The following is a 21,243-nucleotide window of genomic DNA, read 5'->3' as shown; positions in this document are numbered from 1 at the left end:
TTAATGGCTTTGAATCTAGTTCAAGATCTTTGAAACTGAAATAAATGAAGAAATACATAGAAAATGTATAGTTATTTAATGTTACAGGCATGTCTTTTATTGATGAGCTCATATAAGCGTTGATGCAACTCACAAATCAAATTTCTTGGTGATAAGCTTGTGCTGATTGGACATGGTAAAATGGTTTAAGCTTTCAGTTTCAATTTGCATTGCTGCTCCATTACCAGAATGAAAAAGAAAAACAAAATACTTATTTTATATTATAATTTATATATCATTATTAATATTAATACAATATAATAATATTAATATAAGTATTGTGATTTAGAATCCCCTGTTGTGGTCCTAAAAGCTCTCCTTTATTAATTCAGTTGAATTCCTCATTTGTAAGCAAGCCTGAGCTGGGAGATTAAGATCTTAAGAAAAAAACACAAAATGTTCTGAAGACACGCAGACACACAGAGAATAATGTACATTTGCACAAGCTACATTATGTGGTTGGAAGATATGAGAGTCATGACCGATAAGTAGGCGAGATAGGATATAAAAAGGAATAGTTAGAAAACATGACGTGATATTGTGTATTCTTGGTCCTGCAGTATCTTGGAGGAACGCCAGGTTGATTAAGATGTGATTAAATATAATTATAAGATTATACGATTTTGTACTGACAGTGGAATGTGTGTCACGCCTGGTGTGTATTACAATATGAGGTTCATACAATGATTTACAATGTTGGTGGTTGATGCAGTGACACAACATTGATTAATAATGATTAATATGCTGTACTGCATTTCAAAAATATGTAAAGTATTCCAGAAGTGGGTTGTGACATGTTCAGACGTGGTGGAAGAAGGTCTTTGGCAGAGGAATATTGTGACATTTAATACACTGCACTCTGTGCAACATTCACACCCTTCTACCCTAAGAAATCAGTTGAAAACCACTGACCCCGAAACATGCCACAGTCCAGTAAAACATGATCCGTCTTTCTAACTAATCCCCCCAAAAATGAAATGTTGGAAGTGTGGTAAAGCCTCAGACACACTATTCTGAAACTTTCTATGCTACTGTCTTGACCAGGACTCCCTTGTAAAAGAGATTATGAATCTCAATGGGAAATAATTCTGACAAATTCTGATAAAATAAACAACGTGCATAACATTGTTACCCTCTAAAGGAATCCATATATGGGCATAAAAGTGACATGGACTGACAGATACAGAGATCTCCATATATGGGCATAAAAGAGACACAGGTAGACAGACAGAAACAGACATCTCCATATATGGGCACAAAAGGGACACAGGCAGACGGGTACAACAGGTACTCTGACAAAGCCCCTGACACTATGACTCAGACATCAGTGGTGCGACGTAGCTTTGAGGGCCACGTAGGAATAGAGAAAGAAAAACAAGTCATTTTACGAAAAGACACTGTCAAATACACATAAGGAGCCTGCCTCATGGTTAGCATAGAATAAAATGAGGCAGAATATCGTTGTGGTCTTAAATGTCCAAAATTGTCACTTTTCAGGATTCAAATAAAAAAGATCTACAAGCTCAAAACGTGTCACAACGCTTTGAGTTTGTAGATCTGCTATTTGCTACTTTAGTTTGACACTGTATAGGACGAAGTAGGATAGTACAGCACTGATTTACAGAAGAAAAATAAAAGTTAAAATATGGAGAAAATAGGTTTCTGCCCGACACCAACGATATGCATTGTGTGCAAGTAGAGACAACATTTGCAGCAGGTATAAATAGCAGAAGTCTCTTGTGCAGATGAGAGACATCACTTACAGATATCAAGCAATGTTCCACACGTCCCAGACTCTTCTCCCTTCTGGCTCCCAAACTGTGGAACGAACATTGCAGTTAGAACTGCAGACTCACTACCAATCTTCTGCCGTAATCTGAAGACTCACCTCTTCAGACTTCACTTTAGCCCGTAGCACTTGCCCTAGCCTTGACGACCTTGCAGGCTAATGCAAAGGCTAAAATGTAATTTAGATAGCATGTTATGTAGACTAGCCAGGTTCATTTGTAGACCTGGCATCCTATAGTGGGTAATAGTAATAGTTTCAATGTACAGATTATTTTTTTATTTTATTATTGATTATGCTAAATGACTAAATTGTATTGTGAATTGTAAGTGATAGTGCCAGTGTATTCATAGTCATACAGAATAATATACATTAAGTGCTTGTGCGACGAACCTGTGTCACCATAGCTGACATGACGGCTCAGGGCCGACTTGTCCCATCGACCATCAGGCCTATCACTGTCGCGTTGTCAACATGCTGACAACCTTTGGGCTTTGCGTGGCCACACAGTGTGTGTACAGGGAGACGGGTGACAGGCCCACAACAGAACTATTGTGTTAAATGCAGCACTGTATAGTCAACATAGCCTATAGCCTTCATACACAGCTGTTCCTCAGCTGCAGGTGAGAGAGGGTGGTGTGAAGAGCCATGGCAATTGCATTATCGGTACGTCATAGGCAGATTATGAGACAACAGGCCCCTAGGCACGGGCTTGTAAAAGCCCCCTCGCCCACACTGACTTGCAGCCAACATCACAATAAGCTGTTATTGTGGGGATCAGACTACACACAATTAACTGCAAAACAAATGCGTAATTAATGCTCCGTCATACAATGGTGTCGAAAATAGCTTTAACTTTAACTTGATGCAAATCAAGTACGGTGTGGTGTGTAAGTCAGGAACGACGGTAATGTATGTCCCACCTGTTGAACTTGTTGTGATTGTGGTCAGAGTACCCAGTTGTATCCACTACCATTCGACCGATCGACCAAATATGGAGATACAGGGATACTTAGCATATTTGGAGTTCTAATGGGCAAGCGACCACTTATACTGGTGTGCGTCACATGTATATTTTGATCCCTATATGGATCAAAACATTGGTAATCGGTGGCCTAGGACTCTCCAAAGTCGGGGTCGGCATCCGACCCAAAAATCTGGCATCTGTCAGGCTCTAATCAGCTCGAACATCGCTGTTAATCCGTTGTTTCTGGTCAGGAGAAATCCATGGCTACATTACAGCCTTACTGCCTCAGAAGACTGTAAAACAGACACTTCACAGTTGTATGCGTTTTCCCCAATGGATTAGACGTCATGTATGACAAAAAATGGCATTCCTAATACGCTGGCCTGATAGAGAGTGCATACGAGATTATCTGAAATTAGATTTCAGTTTCCCCCGTCTGACAAGCATCATTGACTGCTTCGAAATACGAATAGAGCGTCCGAAGAGACTGAAAGCTCGGTTGCTAGACCAACATTTCAATTCACTACTATTCAGTCAAAAACTCACACATGGAATTGAAATGTTTTTAATGAATATAAAATGAGCAATATATTTGGTTATATTTGGTTTGGCGATGAATGGATTTGCTTTTAGGTAGGGTGCACACCGCATCTCCCCTACCAAACAGGAGGCCTTCTGAATCTCCCCATAGTACTTAAAAGAAGGTCCAAAACAAGCTGGTGTGCGGTGGAAGGTGAGTAGCAATTCATAGAGGGTCAGAAGCAGCAGCGGCGGAATGAAACAACACATTAAACAAGCAAATGAACAATGCAAACTTCATCGTTTAACCACATGAACCCTAGCGCCCCTATTCTAGACATGTCATAGGCGAAACATTCTGCAAAAATAGGTGAACATTTGACATAAATTGTAGATCTACAAGCTCATGACATGTTGTTGTGTGCTTGCCGCCATGTCCTCCTTGCCACCATGTCCTTGATCCTGGTTCAAAAAAGTTCATTTGTGAGAGTGTGACAGTTTCGTTGCTGCTTCCTCACCGCAAGACAGTGAGACACACATCATTTTTAAATACTGTTTTATCAGCTGCTCCCACTCTGTAAACCTCTGTTCTAACTGTCCATGAAGTAGCATCACTCTGTTCCTCTGCTGGTCCCTGTCCAGATGCCATCTCTGCCACCACCACATCCTATGCTGCTGCCATGACTCCTGTCCATGACTGCACTCTTGTGGTTTGCTGCTGTTTCCGCTGCTCATTGCCTCAAGCTCCATTTATAGCCTACTCTGTAGGTACAGAGTGATTGATGTAGTTTATTTAGAAAGACATGAGAATAGTACATGACAGTACATAACAGTACATGGAAGTACAAATTCACAATACAAGGTCTACTAAACTGGAAACTCTCATTAAGCACTAAGCTTGTTTAAGATGAGAACCCCATGCACACAAATCATGATGTCATATAAGAGGCAGACAGATATACACACTACTATACAGAATGTCATACAATCAGCTTTCAGGTTACTGGTATGACGAGAGAAAAAAAATATATATATATATACAAAAGAGGAAAATGAAGGAGGGGGGGTAGGTTAAGACTTAGACAGGGGCCATTTTCGAATTGCAGCCTCCTGAAGGTGTATCTTTAGGGCAGTTTTGAAAGTGAGTAGGGTTTTACACTCCTTTACTCCTTTTGGTAGGGCATTCCACATTTTTGATGAATAGCATGAGAAAGAGTTCATACCCTTAGTTGAGCCAAATCTGGGTTGAACATGATTTGTGGAGCTGCCTCTGGTGTTATGATCATGGACTGCATTAACATTTTGGAAGTATTTTGACAAATACAGGGGGATCCCAATGTTGTGGTGTATCTTGAAGACCAGGCCCATAGCAAGTTGCTGTACTCTGTCCTCAACCCTAAGCCATCCAATCCTAGCAAAATGAGCAGGGGTTAGATGGGTTCTGTGATTGAGGCCAAGAAGTAGCCTTAAAAGTTTGAGTAGGCTATATTTCCTATATAGGACCCCCAGTTTGGTATACATTAGGGCCATGTAGCCCCATGACTCTCTGAGTAATAGACCTGAAAGGATTCATTTAGATCCTAACTATTAATTAACTATCAATCATTATGCTAAATGAAGAATGACTGGTGCTAGCCATTTTCAACCTGGCATAACTTTTGGGCTTGTTTTCAGGAATTTTCAGAAATGTGATGAGATGGGAGACATGGTGCTATTTTAGAATTGTTGACCATGTTTTATTTAGCCACTTAACCACTGAGCCTCCAATTAACCACAAAATAATTCTAGATGATTTTTAAAAAATTGCTGATGTACAAGTTTATGTTTATTTCCGCTCATAATGACATGCCCAAACTTGGGATACCGGGGTTAAAGTGATGTAATGGAAATGTGCGTGCGCCTCTGACTTCAGCAAATGGGCAGGGGCAATGTTTTGCCACTGCAGGAAAATATACGAATGAAATTGTATATTTTTGTATATATTCCTCTACCTCAAATCTCAGCACTTCATCCATCCAGCAATCCTGCCCTCTTCTTCTCATTCTCTCTCCCCAGCAGGGCTGCCAACACTCCTGGATCCCGCAGGAGTTTCTTGGTTTTTGACCTGGTTTTTGAAGTGGCAGCGGTGGCCTAGTGGTTAGAGGGGCGGCCTTGATACCGGAAGGTCCCTAGTTCGATTCCCCAATTCATCACATCAATCATGAATCACCGCTGAATAGCCCTTGAGCAAGGCTTCCATGCAGGGCCTGGCTGTAAATAAGTGTTAACTTAGTCCAACACCCTGGGTAAACAACAAACTTTGCTTTGCTTTGCTTTGCTTACTTTGACCACGTCTCCTGAGTCCTGACACTCTCCTGGATCGTCATTTCTTCTGGTTTTCTGCTGGATTTGGTGTCAAACTCCCAAAATTCACCAGAACACAGGAAATGACATCTACTATGTTTAAAAGTTTCTGGGGGAAGACCCCCAGACCCCCCAGTTCGGGGGTGTGATCAGTGCATGCCATCATACAGAGATATTAACTTTTAAGTAATGAATGGTTATTATTAAAGATGGGTCTTACATTGCTTCAGTCATCAAATCAATTTCTGTAGGCCTACTTTTTTAATGGATTAAATTGTACACATTATTTTCCAATGCTAGTAGCCTAAAGCAAGCCTGATAAAAGTATCAAACTCACAAAATTCACCAAAACACAGGAAATTTCATCAACAAAAATTCGGGGGGAGGACCCCCAGACCCCCCGCTAGACACGCCCTCAACCAATCTCGTGGATTCTGACAGTGCAATGTTGGCAGCCCTGCTCCCCAGTCCCCAGTCCCTCACTCTCTTTTTCGCTTCAGCCAGCTCTTTCCTTTTTCTTTCTCTTGCAGCTACTTCTTGCCGTACTGGCTGTACTCCCTCTCGCCACCACTCTGTCGGGTCTGCCCACTGACTCACTCCCCCAGGGGGTCCCCAGTTAAAGGAATATAGCGTCACAATCATTGTAACTACTTTATCCATTTATATGTTGGCTAATGGCTAGTCAAAAATAGCAGATTTACAAGCTCACAGCGCAGTGACGCACTGACGTCATTTATTTATTTTTGACGAGGGGGCCACCCTGACCCCACCCCGCCGCGGGAGGTGAACTCGAAGAAAACGAGCACTCCTTTTTCAATCTGACTGGTTTTTCAATCATACTGTAACATATACAATACATTTTACTAACATACTGGGTTGTGCTTTGCTAAATAATTAATAGGCTACAGCAATTGATGTTTATTAAAAAAATCTACTGAAAATGTGTTAGATAATTTGTTTATTTATGTTAATGCTTGAAAAATAACATATGTCTCAGACATAATTTATGCAATAATACAGACATAATGTCAGTATAATAATAACACAGACATAATGTCTGTATTATTGCATTGTGAACTTGTATGCAATAACGACAGGCACGACGATGTACATGACGTCATACAATAATAAGGAAGTAGAGCTCGGAGCTCGGAACAAGGGACTTTCTCTTTCTTTGGTGCTTCGCCCAGGTAGGCGTGGTTATAAGCCTAAACCCAACCTAAAGACCGCGCCCACCTGGGCGAAACACCTGGGATAGAGAGAGCCCGCGGATAACCATGGGGACAACTGGTCTGTTGACTCGGTTTCATTTTATGTATATTATCGCGTATCTCAAATCTTAAAATACAGCACAGCAAGCAGTCCTTTTGTATGAAAAGCCAAGGGGCTGCATGCGTAAATAAATCCATGTGGTTATTGTACTCTTAGTGGGGTTTGTTTACATCAGTATAATGGAAGGCTACTCAGTGCAACGTGTGGTTGGTGAGGGGTCTTTCGGCAGGGCTCTGGTGGTCCAGTGTAAACACTCTGGTGACCACTATGTACTCAAACAGATACGACTTCCAACGGTAAGCAACAATAGCCTTGGGTCGGATCAAGATTATCATAGATGTATTTTATAGAGACTGACTTTTACTTTCGTATCTACATTAGTCTTTCTTGGGCTTCACCCACGAATTGTCACTGGACATCCGCACGGACGGCCGTACTTCTCGTACATATACAAAATAATATTTAAAAAATCATATAAAGTGCTGACGCTGTAGCCACGAATGTTAACTCGACATTCGGATTCAGTGTGCACTGTATTAGTCCATATTTGTCAATAGATATGTGTTTTAATCCAGTCTGTGTCGGATTCTGTCGGAAGTTGTCTGTATTCCTAATGGGTGGTACTTAAGGGAGCGCATCCGGTGAAAACCGGAATTACACCAAATAATCTCTTTGATTACACTCAATATAAACAGGAAGTAAACGAGGGGGGGAATGGCGTTCGGCCACAGACGGGATTAAAACACATAATTTATTGAAAAATACGGACTAATACATTGCACAAAGATTCCGAATGCCGAGTTAACATTTGGGGCTACCGGGTAATCACATTATATTTTCCATTTGTACGCTCTGGGGGGTGCTAGCCAAGACTATCGTAGATATAAAAATGTCAAAATTGATAAAATACACCTATGATGTTGAAGTAAGTAAGTAGTACATAAGTAAATGTTATGTACCTTGTTCACAAGACGTAACAAAAAAGGGTAACAGGAAAAGTTGGCACTAAGGAAGAGTGGGCACCTCAATGTAAAATTGGCTATTTGGTCCAAAATGTTTAAAAATAATATTGGAAAACGGTCTTAGGTAATGTAAAGTATACATTATTAGAACATTATTGAACATTTCAACAATTAAGGTCTTATACTACTTAATATGGCTACAATTAATCAAATTGCAACAAAACCTGTACATCCAATTATGTTGGGCATAAACAAAGAAGCTGAAGGTTAATTTAAGTCTGATAATGATGTACTGTGCATGTTCAAATCATGTATACTTTACATGACCTAAAGACCATTTTTCTGATATTTAATTGTTTTACATTTTGGACAAAATAGCATGTATTACATCGAGGTGCCCACTCGTCCTTAGTGCCCACTCTTCTCGTATCCCGATAAAGAACCATGAACCACAATGTAGAACATAATCTGTTTCAAGTATTCAAATTTAAACAGAACAAAAGTATTGTCAGCGAAATATACTTACAGTACCAAAATGTGAAAGTAGGTTACTCATTATGCAGACATCATAATGTCATAATGACATTGTATTGTAATTATTAGTGCATTAATGAGTTTGTCACTTTAATTTTGCAGCTGGTAAAGGTTGGGCTGATTTTAATTACTTTATTTGCTGCTGCAGTGGCTTAACATAGTAATAATACATAATAATGTATCGGTTAATTTATGTTTAGCCTATATGATCTAAATCTGCAAAGTAACTAGTAACTAAAGCTGTCAAATTATTATAGTGGAGTAAAAAGTACAGTATTTGCCCCTGAGATGTATTGGAGTAGAAGTATAAAGCAATTTAAAAAAAAAAGGTCAATACTCAAGTAAAGTAATAACCTAAATATCAGAATCCTATACAGTAAATGTACTTAGTTCCTTTCCACCACTGCAAATAAATAGCACAACCATCAAAACTACACAGTTTAATTCTGAGTGGACCCTTATGCGTTCACACTGGCAGCTACCATTCGTTTTCAATGGCAGCCAGTGACATGAAGATACAAAGATTAAAGCTACATCCGACGTTTGTAGCTGCTACAAAAGCTACAACAGCTGCAAAGCTACCAATAAGTTGTACTGGTTTCAACTTCAACTACAAAGCGACAGATGTAGCTTTGTGTCTTTGTAGCGTTACAGGTCCATTTGGTTACATTTTGTACACACTCAGAGTTACAAATGGATAAATGAACATACAATCCCATAGAGTAGAAGTATAAAGTAATTCAAAAAAAGAGTAAACAATCAAGTAAAGTAAGTACTTAAAAAAAAAAACTACAGTAAATACTCAAGTAAATGTACTTAGTTACTTTCCACCACTGCAAATAGCACTACCATCAAAACTACACAGTTTGAGAGTTATACTGACAAGGAGGTCCCCAGCAAAATGAGTTAATATAGCATCACAATCATTTTAACCACTTTATCCATTTATATGTTGGCTATTCAAAAACAGCAGATGTACAAGCTCGCAGCGCGTCACTTCCTGCTGCGCTGCGAGCTTGCACAGCTGCTATTTTTGAAAAAGTTTGTAACACAGTTATAAATGGATACATGAACGCTGAGGATTTGGCTGTGTACTTACAGCTATACTGTCTGTCTGCAGGCAGCAGAGTGTTAGTTTTGCATGATGACAAACAGCATTCATTGCATTTTGACAGAACCAGTCCAAACGGGGGAACTCACGGAACGAAGCTGCACTGTTGTCCCGAATGAAGCATCCCAATATCGTTACCTTCAGGGAGGAGTTTGAAGGTAGTTCAGCCATTCTCTTCAAATTAGAGATGCAAGTTATCGATTATTTTCTTTGCGATTATTTTCTATAGATTACTGTTTTTATTATTAAAAAATAAGCACTCTTTACATTTATTTTAAAGGCTTTATATATCAATAAATCGATTAACCACTTAAGCGTTATTTCATTCTTGGTAGCACAACGTTGTCGTGCACAAATAGTAAAAAGAAAAAAAGCAGATAGTCTATTTGAACTCTTTTTGAAGATCTTAGAACATTTTTGAAGCTTTTTGCACAAAATAGGGACAATTATTAATCGATTATTTTATTCAATTATCAATTATTTAATCATCAATTAAATCAATTATCTGTTTCGCATCCTTACTGAAAATGTAATATTTGGAGTGTTTAGACATAGTTATGTTCATAATATCTTGACTTGAGGTATTGGATGACTGTGTTGTTTGTGTTTGTTCAGCTGATGGACACCTGTGCATAGTGATGGAGTACTGCAGTGCTGGAGATCTGCTCCAGAGGATCCGGCAGCAGAAAGCCACACTCTTCTCTGTGGACCATGTAGGTGTTGATGACTCTGTCAATCTGTTCTCTAAAATCAGGTGCTTCTCAACCTGTGGGACTGGACCCCCAGGTGGGTCCCCACATGTTTTTTTTTTAATGGGGGGGGGGGGGGGGGGGGCAGATGACAATTTTAAGGACTTTTAAGACAGTTTTTAATACCTCAGAAAAAAAGAAAGAAAAGAAAAAAGACCATTAATGCATTAACTCTTTGACTGCGGACGACGCGATAACGCGTCAAGTGCTACTTTGTCCAGTTGGCCGTCGACGCGCTGGACGCGCGTTCATTGTTTAATCTCTGATTGCGCTATGCTGCTTAATATTCAATGTTATTCTCGAGTTCCACTTACTTCACGGACATCTGCATCCGGTTTCATGACCTGGATTCCGTTTCCGGTTTTTGATTCTTTTCCCCAGTCATTTTCGTCCAAAATAGGTAAATAAACGGTCTTTCACACGGTATGACGGACAAACGGACAGTTTCTCTTCTATAATCTATGGTCTGGGTGACGATCAGTCATCGCCGTCGTGTCTCACATCGTAATTTTGGCGATCAAAACAATCTGGGAGGACGTCACATCCGTTTTCATGTTTTTCCCTGTCTAATCTATCAAGAAGGGTGAGAGAGACCTAACGACCTGATCAAGCAGTCATGTGCTGCACTCTAGTGGCGGATTTGTGCTGGGTCTTTATATTATGTGCCCTTAAATTATTTTCATGAGAAAAATTCAAAATATAAAAATAAAAAAACACGAAAATTGCTGGCACTGGGGGAGTACTTTATGAAAATACTCTGGCAGTCAAAGAGTTAAAAGTAATCAACAAATTATACTATAAAAACTGGTCAAACATTGGACAAATTGTCAAATAAATATAAGAAACAGGCAAGCATTTTGAAAATAGCCGATCTACAAGCTCATAATGCCTCGCAACGTTGTGAGGTTGTAGATCGTCTATTTTCACAATATGTATCTGTGGAACAGAGTCAAACAAAATGTAATGCCTCAACTCCTACAATTCCAAGTGCTTGTCAGAGTTCAAATATGATTATTTTGGGGGGTCGTGGCCTGAAAAGGTTGAGAACCACTGCTCTAAATCAGTGCTTCACAAAAAGTTTGAAATAATAGTGATATTGATTTGAAGTCATATTGCGGCCCAGCCCTACAGTGTAGTTCCAAACACTACTGTATTGTTCCAGTGTTGAATCTCTATGGGTGTTCATGAAGCACGCTCTCTACATGAACCACGTGGTCGCGTTGTGGTGAGATCAAAGAGTATCATAACTCTGTTCCAACGGGTCTGGGCCAGACCAGTAACTCTAACCACCATAATGTGGGATGAATATCATGCCATAATTTTAAACTGGAAAAAAAGGTTTAAACACTGTTTGAAAGCTTGAAATGCACACAAAAAAAAAACGCTTTTGCAAGATTGCATTTTTTTATTTTATTTAAAATTTTAAAGCTTGTATAAAGTTTTGATAGGCTGAACATTTTTCAAATCTCTGCAAACATGATTTTGAATTTGAGTTTCCCGTGACATTAGCGTGACGGTCCTGTAACAGAACAATCCTAGGTTTAATTCCCAATTTTATATTGTATCAAAGTTTGATTCAATAAGACTGAACCCCTCCCTGACCATTGTTTGTCATTTGCCGTGTATAAATAGATAGACAGATGTTGTACGGCAGTAAGCATTATGTACAGATGCTTACTGACACGTACAGACTATCAAAAGTGGAGATGATGTGAGGCTGATATGCATGCAGTCTGCAAAACAGCTTGCTGCTCCAACACTTTCACTGTGAAATGGAGGCAGTTTTGCTTGTGTTTTTGCACAGTAAAATTGTCAGCAAGCTGTTGTATGGACTTTTTCCTTTTGATGTTTATTCTGTCCTGCATCAGCGATAAAACGGATATCGCTGCTGTCAGGCAGAAACCTCATATCTCCATATTTCAACTCTTTATGTCAAGAGTGTCACACAAAAATACTGGAAATAGCAGATCTATTTCTTGCTACCTTTGTGTGACGCCCTTGTATGACGAAGTAGGGCATTCATTTAAAAAACATAGATGAAATATAGAGATACAAGGTTTCTGCCCAACAGTGACGATATGGATCGATGTGTACATTCAATCTGCAATGAATAAAGTGAGCAATATACAATCTATCGACGGTGGAACATCTACAGCCGTTAAAGTGTCAGCTAAATGAGCTAAAATGTGATTTGTTGGTTTTGACTCATTTATGTATTTGAAGTTTGTTATCTCCCACCCCCCTCCCCCCAGATTCTGAGGTGGTTTGCTCAGATGTGTGCAGGCACAAAGCACGTCCATGATGAAAAGGTTCTGCACAGAGATCTGAAATCCAAGGTAAATTTACAATCCTGTCACACAAATAAAGTCAGTTCAGCTCTGTATAGCGCAATAGCATGTTTGACACGCAGGCTTCACATTATGCTTCCCAGGACATGCATGTAAAATAACCTACATTTATTAATAATAAATTAATTGATTTATGTTAACCACTTATACCCTACAGGATATACTTTGGTGACCGGGGTTCCCCAGGGGTCTATCCTTGGCTCCCTCCTTTTTAACCACTACACATGGCTTGTAGATCGGCTATTTTCGCAGAATGTTTGCATTTTATGACATGCCCAAAATAGGGACACTAGGGTTCAACTGGTTAATTTGTTTCTCACGGGTAAATGCTACACAAACCACATTTTAATTTGTTGCCAAATCCTCCATATAACATATTTTAACACATTTATAGTGAAGAATTCTATTCGCAGCAACAGAAAATCCAATATGAGAATCCTCTTGATGTTTGTACCCTCAGAGCCATAACAGTCACCAGCAGATATTTTGGCACTCTGTGTGCAGTGAGTTGACAGAATCTCATCAGTATGTGCACAACATAACACAACAAAACAAGCAATGATGGAATTGCTGATGGAGATAAAGTTACTGCATTATCTCCACTTGGACACAATATCATCATTGTTCCACGGCTGGCCGCCCTTCTTTATACTGTATCACCAGTGCGTTTAGTTATCATTTCTTGTCTTGTTTTTCTTTGCCCAGAACATCTTCCTGACAGCTAATGGAACGATTAAACTCGGGGACTTTGGCTCAGCGTGTGTTCTGAATAGGTAAAAACTATCACTCCTTGAATCCTGCTCGAAAATCTGCCAAGTGATGTCAAGAATAAATGTTCCTCCATTATCACTTTATGACACTTCATTGCATTGTTGGTCAAACCCCCCCCCCCCCCATATGAGAACAAATTGCCGATCACAAGCTCACACCGCGTTGCATCGTGACGCGTTGTGAGCGTGTAGATCGGCTATTTTTGAAGAGTGTTTAAACTGTTCCTCGTTTTGCTGTGGACCCCCTTGTAACCCCCTCAAGGTTCCCTAGGGGTCCCCAGGCCCCACTTTGAGAACCACTGCTTTATAGTGTCTCAAAAACAAGAAATATTACACTCATGTTATTATACAGAGACAACATACTTTGTTTTTCTTAATGTGTGCTTTTGCAGCTCAAGGGCCTATGCTAATGCATATGTGGGAACGCCGTATTATGTCTCTCCAGAGATCTGGGACAATAAGCCATACAACAATAAGAGGTATGATCATGTTCCCTGGGCTATTTGCTTGGTCTGGATAAATAACGTGCATTCATTCATCAGTGTAGATATCATACCATAATTGCACGACTAGTTGGCTTTCATTGCTCACTTAAAACTTTGTGCTGATTCTTGTGTATTTTGTCTCCTATTGTGTGCTTTTCTCTGCAATCTCAGTTTTTTGTTTGTACCAAGTTTTCATCCCCACCAACAGCTACGGTGATTCCCCCAACTTTGTCCTGGAATTTGTGCCGATGAACCACTTTGAATCTGGCATCCTTATGTCATTTAACATTATATGTAAAAACTAAAAGAAAATAAAAATATATTTTTTTTGGCAAAAACACCGTAAAGGGAATTCAAAATAATTCATAATCTTTCAATAAAAGAATTATGAAAATAGCAGATCTACAAGCTCAGACCGTAGACCAGCTATCTTTTTTTGATATAGTGTTTCAGTGGTTAATGAAATCTGGGTTGTGTTTGATTGGAATGAAAAACCTGTACACTCTTGGCCCCTCACGTCACATGACACCACTGTTTGATCCAATATACATAATAATATCGCTGTTGTCGGGCAGAAACCTCTTATCTCCATATTCTAACTTTTTTCGTTTTTTTTCCAGTATATAAACGCCCTACTTGATCATACTACAGCGTTACTCAAAAGTAGCAGTTTCGCGCCGCGTTTCGAGCTTGTCGCTCTGCTACCTTTTGCCGTTTTTGAATTTGAATCCCGAAAAGTAACAGTTTTGGACATGTGAGGTTTCCACCCGACAGAGACGATATAACTTGTGTGTAGTGAATGACTAACCTGCTGTGTTCTCTGTGTGTTGTGTAGTGATGTGTGGTCTCTGGGATGTGTCCTCTACGAGCTCTGCACCCTGCACCACCCGGTACTTCCCCATATCCCCCCCGTCCCCCCCGTCTACCCTCCACAACACGCCCTGGGCCGCCACCGCAGGCCCCTCTCCAAATATTGTCAATGAATCATTGTGCGCAAGACGAGTTGACAAGACGTCTCCCTGCACAGTGGGAGATACTGTGAGCTGTTGTTGTGAAATGACAGAGGGAGGACGGTGTGCTCTCAGCTGAGATGAATTATCTCACTGTGTGTGTGCTTGTTGTTTTTTTGTGGCTCGGATGTTACAGTCGGGGCCAAGTCAAGACAAACCTTGTTATGTGTGTGCTGCACATTTTTATACACAGGCTTCACGGGAAGGAGGTTTTTGTGTAAAATACACGAAAACCCTGCGAACCGCCATGTAGATGGAAGAATATAGCATACTGATACTGTATAATATCGCTGTCGGGCAGAAACCTTATATTTCCATGTTTCATCCTTTAAAGTTTTTTTTCGTAAATGAATGCTCTTATTTTATAATTCGGCATGAAGAAAATGTTCTGAGCTTGTAGATTGGCTATTTTCACTATTTTTTAATCGTTTTTTGAAAAACATGGATTATTGACATGCTTAAAATAGATATGAATTAGATTAGTATAGATGTAGATCAGCTATTTTTGAAAAATGAACGTGGCTAAGACAAGTTTGTCTGTGGATTTTATAAATATTTAACTAATGAATAGTATTAACATGAGCTTCTGACTAAATATGCATTGGATCCATTGCAACGTTGCATGTTATTTTTTCCATTTCCTATAAGAGAAGGGTAGGGATGACATTGGAAATCTGTTAGATTTCCAAACAGATTAGTTTGTGTGTCCAAAAGATCCTTCAAAACGTTTACAAAAGCACACATCAATGGACAGAAGAACGTGTATGTTTCTATTTTTCGTCTTTTCCCAAAAGACCCTTCCTCACCCAGTCCATTCTCTCCCTGTGTGCAGTTCCAGGCATCCAGCTGGAAGAGTCTTATTCTGAAGGTGTGCAGGGGGGCCTACCCTCCCCTCCCCAGCCACCTGCCCTATGAGCTGCACTATCTGCTCAAACAAATGTTCAAAACCAACCCCAAGGACCGGCCGTCCCTCAGCACCATCCTCACCTCTCACCGGGTAGCCAGGCTCCTGCGCGCACATCTGCCTGCCCAGGTAATAATGTTCTCCCCCTCTCTAAAATGGCATTCCTGGCAGAACAGTGGCACCTTGTGGACAGGGAAAGTAACTACATCAAGTGAGCCAAACATCACAGTTGAATAAAGTAAATTTAACCACATGAACCCTATCATCCCTATTCATTATAGGGGAAAATAGACAAACAAGCGGCAGAAATACACAAACATTTGGTAAACAAAATCTATTCAAAATGGGCACATCTTCAAGCTCATGACACGTTGCAATGCGACACAACGTGAGCTTGTAGAGCTCATGAGAACAACAGTACATGACATGAGACATGAGAACAACAGTACATGGAAGTACACATTCGCAATACAAGGTCTACTAAACTGGAAGGCTCATAAAGCACAAAGCTTGTTTAAAATGAGATCCCCACGCACACAAGTCATGATGACATATAAGAGACAGACAGATATACACACTACTATACAGAACGTCATACAATCAGCTTACAGGTTACTGGTATGAAAAGTGAAAAATATGAGAAAAAAAGGAAAAAGTTCGCTATTGACGTACAACGAAGTATGCAGGGTTCAAGTGGTTAATGATGCTCTAATGATCCCTAAAGTGTAATAAACCAGCCACAAGAGGAGAGTTTCTCCACTCACACACTCACTCACTCACTAAACCACTCACTTCTGTGCAGCGCTCTCACCAGCACACCTGTTTGTCATGACGTAAAGCCGAAATGGAGAGTTTCAACTTTGCACTTGGCTTATGGGGTCACGAGGGGTGAGGGGTGGAGGGGGAGGGGGGGGGGGGGGGTCTCTTACACAACAGTCCCAGCTGTGGTGATCCCATGTGGGAGCTGACCCTGGACAAGCCAGGCTGTTAGCTCAGGTGGTTGTGTGAACTGACGTGATGTTTTTCTCAATTCCACCACGTTCCACTTTGATCCCTCCCGCAGGCGATGGAGGCAGGGCCGCCGCCGGCGCGGGGCCGACGGCGGTCGGGTGGATGGAGCAGAGAAGAGGGCGAGAAGGTGGTGGCTTTTCTGGCACAGAAGAGCTTAATAACCACGTCCACGTCTGGAGGTGAGGTAGCAACGTCCCAGAGATAAGACTGCTTTTAACCCATTAAGACCTGGAACTGTGTCATTTTTAGATTTGAGCTAAAAAGCTTTATTTTACACTTTGGCTATTCAAAAATAGCAGATATACAAGCTCATAGCGCGGCACCGAGTGCCGCGCTACGAGCTTGTAGATCTGCTATTTTTGAAAAATCGTGAAAATGTGTGCAAATCATTGAATATATATATTTTTAAGCGAACATTTTTAACTCAAATCTTTGCTTCTGGGGGGTCCCTGGAACCAAATATTTTGATGGGGGTCCGCGGCCAAATACATATAGTTTTGGGGGTCCTTGACATGAAAAAGATTGACCACCACTGATATAGAAACATACGTTTTTCAGAAAACTGTTGAGATTTAGGAGACATGTAGAATCGGCTTCAGGTCTCAATGGGTTAATGCACTGATTATTAAGAAGGGAAATGGGGAAAACAACTCAGTGCGGTCTGGGACGTTTCTCTTACTGGAGTATAACATTTACCGTCATTTATGAGCCTATAACATGTCACACCCCTGAAGCCCTTGATTTAAAAAAAATACTGTTCCTGTTTTGTTTTTGCAGCTACATGGTGTACATAAAACAACGTTACAACATGTGTTACTTATTTAAGTTGGTGAATGTAATGGTGTACTGTATATGCAGCCCTGCTATGGACTGACGTCTTGTTCAATGTATCTCCTTGCGTTCTGCTCAATGCATGCTGGGATAGGCTGTGGGGGGGGCCATGACCATGCAGGCAGTACAGTGCAGTACAGTAAAGTCAATACAATAAAATAATGAATGATAACAGAGTATCTTCTCTTCTTCCCCCAGGCATAGAGGCCCATTGTGAGAGTGAGGAGCTCGGCGCTCGAAAGCACTGGTCGGCCGTCCCCTCAGATACGGTGCTACAGGTTCTGGGCGATGCCAGTCTCTTGTCTGACAGCGTACCATCTACCAGACAAACACACACAGGTTCTACTAACCTAACATTTACCCTGTCATCTGTCTTACATTCTGACATGTGCCTGCACCTGATCTAACTATGAATCACCTCATTCAACGGAAAGGAATTGCATCCAAATTTGGTGATTTATTGTGTAACCCGGTTGAGCTGGGTTGTAGAGATTGTGCAATTCCACCCGATAGAATGGGGACATTTGGATGCAATTCCTTTCCATTGAATGAGGTGATTCATTGTAGATCGGATGCTGCCTGAGCAAACCGTTCCACCAGAATCCACTGGATGTCTGAAGCTCGGTGGACAAACATTAGATTGTAGGTCACAATGTTTTTGGAAACTTTAACCACCAACAACAACAAAACATTTATCACATTTTCATCTATAATGACGTGCCCCTAATAGAGCGTCGCAGTTCCCGCCCACTTCCTGTTTTTTTTGGTGCCGGAAGAAAAAACTCAATGCATTTTTCCATTGACATTTCCAAAAATATTTATATCTATTAATTTAAGCCTCGAATCAAGCCATCACGAGATGACATGAATCATGACCATAAAACGGTTTTTTCTGTGATTTTTTTTTATTTTATATTTAATTATATGATATACTATATTTAATAAATACCCTTTGTTTTGCCGTTTTCAACAAAAAAAAAATCACAAAATCAAACGTTTATGGTCATGATTCATGTCATGTCATGATGGCTTGATTCGAGGCTTAAATTAATAGATATAAATATTTTTGGAAATGTCAATGGAAAAATGCATTGAGTTTTTTCTTCCGGCACCAAAAAAAACAGGAAGTGGGCGGGAACTGCGACGCTCTATAGGAATGCCAACGTGAAAGAAAGTGGTTAACCACATGAACCCTAGCGTCCTTATTCTGGGCATGTAATAATAGGTGGACATTCGGCGATCTACACGCATTGTGAGCTTGTAGATCGCCTGTTGTCGGCAAAGAAGTTTGATGTAGAGTGGCAAAAGGAGGGTTTTGCTGGCTATTAATAAAAGTTAACAGTGTGTAATGTTATACAGTATGAAATGTAACATGTATTACCGCAGTTCAAAAGAATACAGACTAATATTGTTTTTTTGTCATAAAGCTGAGACTCTGTTTCCTAGGCAATGCTTTTCAGGCACATCCCAGCGATTTTGATAGTACTGGTCACAAATAAATGTGCAAAATATTGTATTTTGGACTGTTTAAATGTCCTCAGGGGAGCAACAGGAGGCCAGACGGAGGAGACAGTGGGACAAGGATCCACCAGCTCGACTTCTGAGTCTACTGGAGAAGGTCCAGCTTAGCTCAGCCTTCAGAACCTACTCCATCCACAGAGAAGAAGAAGAAGGTCAGTGGAAGGTCCATGGAACATGCAACCGTGTGACAGAGGCAATTGAACTTCGATCAAACTACTTTATACATTAACCTACGTTCAACCTGGCATCCCTATTTTGGCCATATTATTATAGCTGAAAATGTTCAGAAGCTTTCCCAAATTTCCAAAAAAAATCCGAAATATTAAAAACTAGCAAAAATAGCAGATCCACAAGCTAACAGTCACGATGTGACGCATTGTGTTTCACTAACTGCTGTACGATGAAGTTTACGTGGTTAAAATGCAACACAATGCGCTTTGCATTAGTGTAAGTGAAAGTTCATAGAGGAAAAGTAGGTCATGATAAAAGAATAAAACACAGGGAAGGAATTAGTAATTTAAATAAATTAGAATAGCCGTGTCCATGCGCTTATGCTTGCACGTCCTGTGGGTTTTGTGCGTTACACTGTTTATAGTGTTCCCAGAAAACATTAAAATGTTACGTTTACGAGTCACTGTTGTTGTCCTTTAGCAAGTTTAGCCAACATGATAAGAATACATATAAATGTTGTTCATTTTCAAACCATCAGTCATTGTTGCATGCATATATGGTCATGTATATGCTATGGTTTAACATCAGTATGTATCTGCTGTATCCCCCCCCCCCCCAGGTGACAACCCTCTGGTGGGGCCTCTGTCCCTGCCGTGCATTGATCAGACAGATGGCCCAGAGGAGGAAGTGTCCCTAGAGGAGGACAGGCTGGAGCCACGCTCCGATGACGAGGACACGTAAGCATTTACAACTCACACGTCATTTAAGCATAGATTGTCTTTCCTTCGAATGGAATTGTGATAATACGCAGAAAATAGTCTTACTTACTGTATCTGAGCAAGTGAGACGTAACTCATATTCTTTGATGAGTAAGAATTTGTGCCAATTGATTTGTAGTCCAGGGAGTCTGTAGTCTCTATATAAAAAGAGTCTCTCACTATAAAAAAGTCACATAATATAATACAATATACAATATATAATATAATATGATGAAAAAGAATTACCACCTGCTGCAGTTAGGAAATCGCGGTGGTCAATATTGCCACCAACCAAGCTTTCTCTCCACAGGGACTTTGAGGATGAATGTCCTTGTGATTGGATAGAGGAACTCCACAACATGTCTCTGGAACACTGATGGGTGCATGGAGGGTCCACATGGCTCTACACTGCTGGACATAAAGAGATACGTAGAGAGATACTGTACAACAAACCGGTCATTATTGCAAAATAAACCCTGACAAGGTGAAACAGGACCGGCTTGAAGCAGACATTATCTCACTTACAGTATTACAATACTTGACTTTTTTTTCTTTCTTTTTTTAAGAGTTCCGATGCCATCACGTAATTCCTAGTGACCCAAAAGTTCTCCGTTATAATAATAATGATATTACTATCAGACACTACAATCTCTTAGCATGCCAATATCACTGTTTGATTTAAGATTATTTTTTCTTTTTGGTATTGTGTTTTGAAAAGGTAGTTTTGAAACTGATTACAGAGCAAGTATGCACTATGTTTTTTTACCTCGTACGCTTTGATTGTAATTACGTCAGTGCAGGGAAAACTATGTTCTGTTTGTTAATTATTACTTGAACGGTTTCAAGCGGTGCACACATGTCCAATACTCGGACAATAAAAACTCCCACTGATGGTATCAGGATGTCTGGTGTTTGTGTGTAAATGCTCCACACCCCTCATATTACACTGAACAGCTGCTGCGAGGCGTTCAGGTTGCCTGGGTAATGTCCACGCCAGATTGAAATCACTGGACATCTGGGGATTGACTTGGCTCTGGGAGGCAGGAAATCACGGAACGGCCCCCGGAGCAGCTGTCTCTCTATGGGGTCACGTGGGTCCCCAGCCCTAGCCGCACTTTTTGATGCTTATTATTATTTTCTGCACGGTATCTG

The 21,243-nt window shown here is 40.4% G+C and overlaps 1 protein-coding gene across 3 annotated transcripts; it reads left to right on the top strand.

The window, feature by feature from the left end:
• Positions 1 to 6,919: 6,919 nt before the first annotated feature.
• Positions 6,920 to 20,987, top strand: nek3 (NIMA related kinase 3). 3 transcript variants are annotated; one of them, XM_080428524.1, is made up of 13 exons: positions 6,920 to 7,222; positions 9,604 to 9,691; positions 10,149 to 10,246; positions 12,535 to 12,618; positions 13,336 to 13,403; positions 13,793 to 13,879; positions 14,721 to 14,775; positions 15,728 to 15,928; positions 16,863 to 16,989; positions 17,840 to 17,980; positions 19,183 to 19,314; positions 19,953 to 20,070; positions 20,402 to 20,987. In XM_080428524.1, the coding sequence occupies exons 1-13, from the start codon at positions 7,106 to 7,108 to the stop codon at positions 20,466 to 20,468; spliced, it is 1,383 nt and encodes a 460-aa protein (XP_080284650.1). In that variant the 5' UTR covers positions 6,920 to 7,105; the 3' UTR covers positions 20,469 to 20,987. The 3 variants fall into 3 exon arrangements, with proteins under 3 accessions (XP_080284650.1, XP_080284649.1, XP_080284651.1); XM_080428523.1 differs by having other exon boundaries at positions 9,598 to 9,691; XM_080428525.1 differs by lacking the exons at positions 6,920 to 7,222; positions 9,604 to 9,691 and having other exon boundaries at positions 10,216 to 10,319.
• The last annotated feature ends 256 nt before the right edge of the window (positions 20,988 to 21,243 follow it).

Source organism: Gymnoscopelus braueri (assembly GCF_963280865.1).
Source record: "Gymnoscopelus braueri genome assembly, chromosome: 5".
Lineage (NCBI taxonomy): Eukaryota > Metazoa > Chordata > Actinopteri > Myctophiformes > Myctophidae > Gymnoscopelus > Gymnoscopelus braueri.
The sequence above is the reverse complement of the archived record's forward strand: the minus strand, read 5'-3'. Positions and strand labels throughout refer to the sequence as shown.

Bases quoted from the DNA above. Each gene is read 5' to 3' on its own strand.
- nek3 (XM_080428523.1), top strand. From the start codon at position 7,106: ATGGAAGGCTACTCAGTGCAACGTGTGGTTGGTGAGGGGTCTTTCGGC. The intron at 7,223-9,597 runs GTAAGCAACAAT...GCATTTTGACAG, and splicing joins AACAGATACGACTTCCAACG to AACCAGTCCAAACGGGGGAA. The intron at 10,247-12,534 runs GTAGGTGTTGAT...CCCTCCCCCCAG, and splicing joins CACTCTTCTCTGTGGACCAT to ATTCTGAGGTGGTTTGCTCA.